A 10,157-nucleotide genomic window follows, 5' to 3' on the forward strand; every position below is an offset into this window, starting at 1 on the left:
ACAAGAACCTATGGGGCACACAAATGGAGCTAAAAAAATTTGGGGCTCTGTTAGAGGTAAACAAGCCTAGTTTCACACTTGTTGTACAATTTGTATCATGTAGATTACAAAATTGGAATTCGCAAGGCTGATCTAGAGGCCTCGCATGACATATTTGTGTGGTGCATAATTGATATAGATAGCATTGAACAACTTGATTTTAAGGGAAAAATACTTATAGGTAAGAGGGTAATTTGAAAGATTCATAGGAGAAAAAGAGAAATTTCTATACAGATCCATCATTGCTTGTATTTATTTTAAAAGAAATGGTGAAGCATGCTATAGAAACTAGGTTTTGTCTATTGTTAATAATAATTTTGTATATGTATGCTTTATTGAAATCAAAAGGGGGAAAATTGTTTTTTTGTTAAAAACTTAATTTTTAATTATTGAATTATTTGATGTTAAGGAATAATTAAATTTTTAGGCTGTAATGTCGTAAATCGCATACATTCGCAACTTCACCTACGTTTTGTGTGTACTTTGGTGTCCATTCGCTTAATATTTTTGTAGGCTCATTTTTAGTACTTACATAAGCCTTCTTCTTTACCAAGGTGCTCAGGCCGCATTTCTCATGGACATTGGTTTATGTCACCTTTGCATTAGTCTTATATTTTCTTTTCTCCCAAAATTTTTGAACGTATATTATCTAGATACGAGTTTTTCACACGGACATTTGCACATCATGATAGCATCCTACAAAAAAAAATATGCAAGCATTTCTAAACAAAATTCAACTTTTTAGCTTTATAGGGCAGGTTGCAATGTTTCGAGATGAATCTAAATGACTCATCAGTATTTTTTCATTCCCCACTCTCTTTATGAACCTTTCTTTTATTTGGCCTGCTCTCTCTTGGCTCTCTCTTTCTCTCTCAATATCTCACACGCTACTCTTAATCTTTTCACGCTACTCTCACGATATTTGTAAAAAGTTGGATTGTGATGTCTCTAAGTAACTCCATTTAGTTTGATTGATTCGCATTAATCAAAATTTAAAGACCTCCCACCGAGGGAGCTAGAGGATGATGGCTCTTTTGGAGGTAGAAAAAAGTAGTTTCATAACTATCACAGTCGCCTAATGCAGATTCTAAAATTGCGGAATTGGAATGGTGATTTAGAGGATTCACATGAGATAGTTGTGAGGGTACATAATTTATTTGGATAGAGTTGAACAACCGAATTTTAGGGAAAAATAACTCATAGAGAAAAGGGTAATTTGAGAGATTTCTTGGAGAAAAATAGAACTTTTTATAAGATGCATGTTTTTACCTTTTTTCAAAAGGAATGGAGAGGTAGTCTATATAAATTCGGTCTTGCCTATTGTCAAATAAGAATGAGTAGTTTCATCCTTTAAAAATTAATAAAATATATATTAAAATTTAGTTTTTTAGTTTGCTGATTAAACTTTCTTTAATTATTAAGTTATCTGATATTTACGAATATCAAAAAAAATTATTTGAATTACATGAATTTAAGTAGTCGGCTATGACTAAATTCGGATCAAGAATCGAAACTACTAGTTGTGAGGCCCACCCTTTGGTGGCTTCGATATTGGCATTATTGGACCATGATTGAATTCTAGGGCTGTATAAGTTTTTAAAGTTATTAGTATTAACACGTGATGATGTTATTAGAATATGTCAAATGTGGGAGTGCATCTGTAGAGTAGTTTGATTTTAATATATGCATATGATGAGGACAAAAATTTTGATAGTTAATTAGGTATTTTGATTTCCATGTGATTATAGTGGGTTAATTGATGCTTTGACTTTATAAACATGAAATTCAACTATATCGTGAATTATTAAATTATCAAATTTATTAGAAGTAGCACCCTGTCGGGTTTATGCTTCTAGAAAGGAGCACTTGGTTTGGATTTTGATAGCTACCTTTGTTCATTTGAAATAATATTAGAACTGTTATAAAATGAAGAACGATTAAAGTTGAATGTAAATCTTGACTGTGGATTCGCATGGTCATTGAAATATCCCAAATGTCTAGTTGGCATAAAAGTGCATGTAGCATATTTGAAGTTTTAAAATCTCTGATCATGGATGCTATCACTTTTTAATTCACAAAAAGGAATGGACTAAAGGGATGAGATTATTAAAGTTGTAAGATTGAAAATATTTATTACCTTATTGGGCTTAGTTTTCCTCCAATGATTATAATCCTTCTAAAGATGGAAAAGCTCGAAATATGTTAATAGTAATCTAATCGTGTCGCTTCTTCCTTTTTTTGAGAAAGTCCAACTTTTCCAAAAGATTTGTGGGTATAAAAAATTACGGAAATCGATATGAGAAAAGATTAGAGTTGATCAACCTATGAGCTTCTGAAGAAGAACAACATGCGAAGGATTTGTGAAGTTGGAGGGGTTTCAAATTAATTCATGGCCATGTAGAACGGCCACAATCTACTTCTTTCAAAGAAGTTCACATTCTCTAAGAACCTGAGGGAAGTGAAAATGGATGGGATGAGTTCTATTGTAACTTACAAGATGATAGAAAAGGATACTGTAATCAGTTGCTAGGGGTGAAAGGTTAAGAGAAACCATAAATATCAGGACATCCCTAGCCTACATCAAGGCTTAATATACTACCTTCACCAAATCTATTTGCATACAACCTCTCCTATGCTCTAATCTGGCCTAATTTTGGTATCAAAGAGATCAAAGTGAAAGATGGCTTCAAGAGCCCTCAAAATTACCAAGAAACCCCTTAGAATTTCTAGTGGTTTTGGAATTGCTTCCACATAAGCATTCAATCTCCCTAAAAATTCCCAAAAGGGCAATTCCCATATCGAGAGAGATAAAAAAGGGAATGCCCTAGAGATAAAGAGCTAAAAATTGTGTCAAAAGAAGATAATGTTAACAGTAGACTGCATGTAGAATTACAATCTCTCTTGGGATACCAATTTGAAACTGAGGAAAGAAGTAAAGATAAAAATGAAAAACACGTTAAAAATCGAAAAAATAGAAAAGGCAAATCTAAAAAATGAAAGGGTAATGAAGGAGAGTAAGAAGAGGAGATCGACATTAATTGTGGTAATTAATATCCAAGACAAAGAAATTTGAAACTAAAACGATGACACATATATGATAACTAACACTTTGAAAGTGATATTGTACTCAGTTGAGGAAAGAAAAGGTCAAGTATTTGACCTACCTACAAAATATTTCACTTTGGACCTATCCCTTAAAGACGTCTCCAAATCATAGTATCTTATCATCGTGGAGGAGGAGGACTTGGAAACCAGCTTGGCTTCCATAGCACCAGATCCCACCCCGCTTATTTAAACTTCACAAAGAAACAAGAGTGTTAAGCATGGTGAAGAGGAGGATAACGATGACTATGAGATGGAGGTAAAACAAGGTAGACTGAAAGAGAAAACAAATTTATTGGGCAATAGAGATTCTCAATTTGGGGACTCAATTTTCCATTTTCTTGCTATCATTAAGGACCTAATGGATTTATTCTATGACTTCTCGACCTATTTGGCTGAGTATCGCAATAGGCATAAGTCTAGGATGGAACAAAAAAGGCACAAAGAAAAAAGAAATTGAACCAAATATGGAAGGTGAAAAGAGGCAAAGAGGGTGCTACTTGAGAGAACTAGAATTCAAGACTAAAATTGGTCATGAAAGAGTTTGATGCTCTTATGAGCCTCCATAATATGAAGTCTACATAGTTTTTCGTGGTTTGTTATTTTGGTAGTGTTGGGGTTGTGTTGGTGCAATAACTTGTTTGTTATTGAGCTTCTCTGTTTTAATATTCTAACTTTGGGCATGGGACCCTCTTCCCACCTTATCTAATCAAAAACAAATTTTGTGTACACTTTTAATATTACAAATCAATGTTAGATGTGGTTAAAAAACATTAAAATATAGTCAGGTCATAGTATGATGTTGCATTGGACTATGTTGGTAGTGAAGAATTAAATTGTTTACGAGTTTATTTTTATCAAATGAATTGTGGAAATCTCATATCTTTAATTAAATTGTTATCAAATGTATGATTATGTGTGTATCTTATTTCAATTTATATTGGAAATAATTTTTTTTTTATTTGAGCGTGTAGGAAATTTTCATAGCTAATATAAATTGGAGTTCCCTAGAGAATCCTAGTCATTTTCAATTCCTAGTGAAGCCTTGACCTTAGTTAATGATAGGGACTAAGGTCTCTGATTTTAGTAATTGTTGTAATGTGATGTATTTTGTGTTTTAAATATAGTTTTATTTTATTTTGATATTTGAGTAAGTTAGCATTTGCGTCCAGCGGCATCCTTATGGAAAGATAGATTTCACACTGAGTAGGTTTTTGAATGACTTTCAAGTGTTTGTTTCATCTATTTATAAGTGTACACAGACCCATACTGAAACACTTAGGAGATGGAGGTAAAACAAGGTAGACTGAAAGAGAAAATAAATTTATTAGGCGATAGAGTTTCTCAATTTGGGGACTCATTTTTTTCATTTTCTTACTATCATTAAGGACCTAATGGATTTTTTCTATGACTTCTCGATCTTTTTGACTGACTATCGCAATAGGCATAAGTCAAGGATGGAACAAAAAAGGCAAAAAGAAAAAAGAAATCAAACTAAATATGGAAGGTGAAAAGAAGCAACGAGGGTACTGCTTGAGAGAGCTATAATTAAAGACAAAAATTGGTCATGAAAGAGTCAAATGCTCTTATGAGCCTCCATAATATGAAGTCTAAATATTTTTTCGTGGTTTGTTATTTTGGTAGTTTTGCGGTTGTGTCGGCGCAGTAACTTGTTTGTTATTGAACTTCTTTATTCTAGTATTCTAACTCTGGTTGTGGGACCCTCTTCCCACCTTATCCAATCAAAAACAAATTTTATCTACACTTTTTATATTACAAATCAATGTCAGATTTCGTTAATAAACATTAAAATATAATCAAGTTATAGTACGATGTTGTATTGGACTATGTTGGTCGTGAAGAATTATTTTTTTATCAAATGTATGATTATGTGTGCATTTTATTTCAACCTATATTGGAAATTTATTTATTTTCTTTGAGTGTGTAGGAAATTTTCATAGCTAATAGAAATTGGAGTTTCCTAAGAAAATCCTATTCATTTTAAATTCTTAGTGAAGCCTTGACCTTAGTTAATGATAGGGACTAAGGTCTTTGATTTTAGCAATTGTTGTAATGTGATGTATTTTTTTTTTTAAATATATTTTTGTTTTGTTTTTATATATGAGTAAGTTAGTATCTGCGCCCAGTGGCATCCTTATAGAAAAAATAGGTGTTATGTTGAGCATTTTTTTGAATGATTTTAAAGTGTCGGTTTCATCTATTTTTGAGTGTATTTAGGCCCATAAAGAAACACTTATGATTTGGGTACCTTTTTGGGAATTAGTCCATGGGATTTTGCCATCATTTGATCTTGTCCAAGTCTCTTAGAAAAAAGGTGTCGAAAGTCTAACTTGCGGGTGACAGTAAGTAAATTACCACTTTCAAATCCACTCCAACAATTTTATGAATGGTGCTTCCGCATGCCTCACACATATGAGTGGATCCAAAGGATCCTATTGGGGAAGAGTATACAATATTATTCCTCTCATCCCAATGCTCTCACACGTAGGAGCATTTGTGATATCCACATACCCTTAGGTTTTGGTGAGAAGGGGTTAGAGGAGGTGAATGAGATCAATGTGGTACCTCCTGACCAGGGGAGGGGAGGTCATATGACACATATTGTATATACCATTCTAAGAGTCTTTGTATGGCTTATTATTTTATTTTTTGCATCTTTCTTTTTGGGATTTTTTGGGAGGCTTTGTGGAAGGACTCAAAAGAGTCTTTGAGAAATTTCTATCAAACCCTCCTCATCTATTAAGGAAATATTTTGATATGATTCAATCTTTAGAATGCTATATTCCATTTTGTTGTAAATATGTTAGTGGAGGCTTTTGATTTGATTTTTAAATTTCATCTTTCTATGTCTTTTCTTATGTATATGACACGTGTGTGAGGGTTTAGGCTCTCCCAAGTTGATCAGAGAAACTCATGTGTAGGGTGAGGGATATGTGGAACCTCCAAGGGAACGATTTTTTCTCGTTGAGAAGGAGATTTCTTGGGTATGAGTATCCTTGATTCTTTTGGAAAATCTGTGGAAAAATGGTTCGATATAATTTAGAAGGGATGTGAATTATATGGTGTTGGACTCCCTTAATGGATTTTACATCTGCGTGGAGTATTTATATTGGGAAATCAAGTTTCTCATGGGCCTCTTAGCTTGGGGGTTGGTTGTGAGAAAGCCCAAATGTTGGAAGGTGAGCTCTCCATTGGCTTGTTTAAAAATTGTGTTTTGTAAGATTTTTTGTGGAATCAAATGGGGTGCTACCTTGACATTGGAATGAAAATATTCATTCTCACGTTTGGGTTAGAATTTTTATTACATTTTTTAAATGGGTTGGAGTAAGTTGTTAAAAATTTTATCAAATGGGTCCCTTGTAATGTTGTGTATATCAAGTTGATAAATGATGATGTTGTTGTGTTTAGAAGCGATTATATTTTACTTTTCTAAAAAATATACATATTGTTTAAGGGCTGAGTTTGTTTAAGAAATAACTTAGCGCTTGTGATAATTTGCATTTCATACGTTTAAAAGTTATTGATACTTAATGAACAAATTAAAGTTATTAGTAATAGTGGATTAAATTAGCTTTAAGAGTGTGAAATTTTCATGCACTTTTCTTAATATTTTTAGTTAATAAAGTGAAGGGGATGTTTATCACGCAAATATTGTTCTCTTTGTTATCCTACAAAATAAAAAAACTTGCTCTACTTAAACTTTGGTTTAAAATTAAAAATAGTTATTTGTAATTAGATGTGTATGTTCACCTATTTAAAAATATATATTTTATACAAAGTATATTTACCTTTGTAAACACACACACACAGCAAACTTGAGTTTGGGTTTCTAGTGTTACCATATCGGTTAAGGCCCCATTAAGCGGGTTTAGCATGATAATTAATTCTTTTAAGAGAATTTAATTTAATATAACTTTAGGAAATGAAAAACCTTAGGTGGAGTTGGTGTGCTAGGTTTTAGGATTTAACATGTCTTGGAATCGTTTAAATGTGATGTGGCCTCTCAAATTAATTAGTCAAGTGAAATAATTTAATTTATCTAATTGATAGTGAATGGTAATTAATTAAATTAAATCTGAAATCAAAGTGTAGTATACTTTTATTTCAAAAATTTGGTTTTAAAAGAAAGTAAAATATCAGCTTAGGATTGAGAAAATTCACTCTTTATTTCGTTTTAATTTAGTTGAGTTGGACTCTTCAGAAGAATAAACTATCGTTGTGGCTAATATTTAGTTAAAACAAACAGTATATTTACTTATTAAAAATATTTAATAGAAAATTATCATTTATTCGTTTGCCGCATTTAATCTCTTTATATATCATTGGTAATTAGTTAAAATTTGTTAAATTTATATATAATTTAGCTTAGTTAGGGTTTACTTAGCTATAGGTGTTAGGTCACGCCATAGAGGCCCGACCGGTTCACTACCAATTAGGAATTAGAGGGAATGTTGCCTTCAGGAGTTCCTCCCTTGAGACATGTTGCATAAGGGTTCCAAATCTCGATCACCTTATCATTCTTGTTTTACGTTGTGCGAAATGAGTGTCATAACGCCCACTCGTCTTATTCCTTTTCTCACCTCGTCTAGCATGAGTCCTATGACGTTGAGTATGTAACATATACATGCACATGCCACGATGAATTTGCCTTGTACACCAAGTTCATCCTTTCAATCACAAAACAACCCATTCTCTTATTTATTTATTTAAATTCTCGCAACCAAACTCTATAATTAACATGAATCCTTAATATTATAAACCAAAAATATTAATGATAATTTAGAACTATTCTTTGTTTTAAAGGCTCACGAATATAACACGTATATTTTTATAATAAAACTGAGATTATCCTACCCGAGCGTAAAAAGGTTTTCAAGAAAGACGCAATATAAAGCATGCATGGACGGTGTTTGTGTCAACATCCAAGAAAATTTCCTCTTTTACCAATTCTGAGACGGCTGAGAAAAATGTATATATTAGTTCCTTTGAAGAAGGCCATCGCTCCAATAAAGTCTAATCGTTTCCACATTACTAAATTAATGGCGGTGGCGAGAATATGAGGAAGAATACGTCTAAGGCAGGAGGTAAGCTGATCTTCAGATAAGCATATGCAGCAGAAGATAGAAAATTTCAACGATAATGAAAGAATGGTGAGAATACATCTGCGGTAGCAGGTGAGATAGCCATATGCTGCAGCAAGACTTACTCTGACGTATCGAAAAGAGCAACAACTCTGGAAGTATATTATTATAATATTACAAGGATTGGTGATTTAATATACGGAGTGAAGATGAATTAGTCATAAGGTTTGGGCTATATAAAGCTTGTAATGGGCTTGTAACACACATTCATATCCTTCTGAGCTCTTGTACTATCTGCGTTTCTATTATAATGGCTAACCGAATGATTTACTTCACACTGGGACTTTTTCTGTTGATATGTTGTTACAGCGACAGGGTCATGGCAGGGGATTCCGATCCCTTGCAAGATTTCTGCGTTGCAGATGAGGAAAGCAAAGGTGAGTAAAAAACTTTATACATAAACAATGGTAATGATTTGCTTATTAGACGAGTCGAGTTAGTAATAGATTGATTTGATTTTGCTTTAAACAGTTTTGGTGAACGGGTTCGTTTGCAAAGACCCAATGCAAGTTTCAGCAGACGACTTCTTCTTCCGGGGACTTGGGCAGGCAGGGAACACCGACAATGATGTGGGCTCCAACGTAACGATGGCGAACGTTAAACAGATACCAGGCCTCAATACGTTGGGAATATCGTTGGTCCGCATCGACTACGCAGTGGGTGGAATAAATCCTCCTCACACACACCCAAGAGCCACCGAAGTTCTTGTTTTACTGGAAGGCCAGCTTCTTGTGGGTTTCATTGACACCAACAACAAGTTTTTCAGCAAAACGTTGGAGAAGGGAGATGTGTTTGTGTTTCCAAAGGCACTTGTGCATTTCCAGCAGAATGTGGGGCATGAAAATGCGGTGGCCATATCTGCATTGAGCAGCCAGCTTCCGGGAGTTCAGACAATCGCCAACTCTCTGTTTGCAGCGGATCCTCCTCTCCCAGATTCCGTATTGGCCAAGGCCTTCCGCATCACACAGGAAGTTGTGGATTACATTCAGAAGAAATTCGCATAAGAATTTGCTGTGTTCTATCAAACAAAACAATCAAGAGGGGACCAAGTCTTTCCCAAATTCTTTTTCCTTGCCGTTCAATAAAACAATCTTTCTAGAGTTATTGCCGTCCTCTTCTGCTATTCATAGCATCTGTTTTGAACATGACTATATCCTCCGCATATTCCAAAGATGAAGGATTAATTTGAAGCATCTGAAGGCATTTATGAATATTTTATACAAGAGCATCCTTGTATTAGGTATACATTCATTTGCAACATGTTAACAATATATTCTTTAACATAAATATTGCAGGAACAACAACAAACAAAGTGCTTGACTTGGATAGAATGAGTAACACTATAATTCTTGCATGCCAATCTGTCAAGGGTGTTCTTTAACATAGTCTTAACCTCATTTTAGCTCTGACATAAAAGGTGAATGGTTTGGAAGTAGGAAATAGTTATTGGGAAATATAATTAGTAGTTGTTCTTCAAATCACCCTCACAATCATCCAATGCTTCAAGACTCCCCATCAAAGAAGTCATTCCAGAAGGTTAGGGACTCTCCTCAAGATAAGAATGATTGCTCTAATAAATATAGTATACCTTCGATGGAATGCAATACGGTTTCATTATGTCTAAATTCCAAGAAAATCCATAGAACTAGAATATCCATTGCATCCAATATCGCAATATTTTATCGGGGATAATATGATAACCTTGACACATATTACACCTATTCTTACATCAATCTACCTACATAAGGGTTATGATTGAGGGGCCTCTTGTATTAAACATTTCTAATAAGTTGGAATGACATGGAAAATCTAAGACAGTGAAGATAGATTATTGATAATAACACAATTCATTTA

At 33.7% G+C, this 10,157-nt stretch overlaps 1 protein-coding gene across 1 annotated transcript; it reads left to right on the forward strand.

Moving 5' to 3' along the window:
* The first annotated feature begins 8,622 nt into the window (after positions 1–8,622).
* Positions 8,623–9,307, forward strand: LOC131078317 (putative germin-like protein 2-3). Its single transcript, XM_058015985.2, has 2 exons — positions 8,623–8,680; positions 8,775–9,307. The coding sequence occupies exons 1-2, from the start codon at positions 8,623–8,625 to the stop codon at positions 9,305–9,307; spliced, it is 591 nt and encodes a 196-aa protein (XP_057871968.1).
* Positions 9,308–10,157: the final 850 nt, after the last annotated feature.

The sequence above is a fragment of the Cryptomeria japonica genome, unplaced genomic scaffold (genome assembly GCF_030272615.1).
Source record: "Cryptomeria japonica unplaced genomic scaffold, Sugi_1.0 HiC_scaffold_77, whole genome shotgun sequence".
Classification (NCBI taxonomy): Eukaryota; Viridiplantae; Streptophyta; class Pinopsida; order Cupressales; family Cupressaceae; genus Cryptomeria; species Cryptomeria japonica.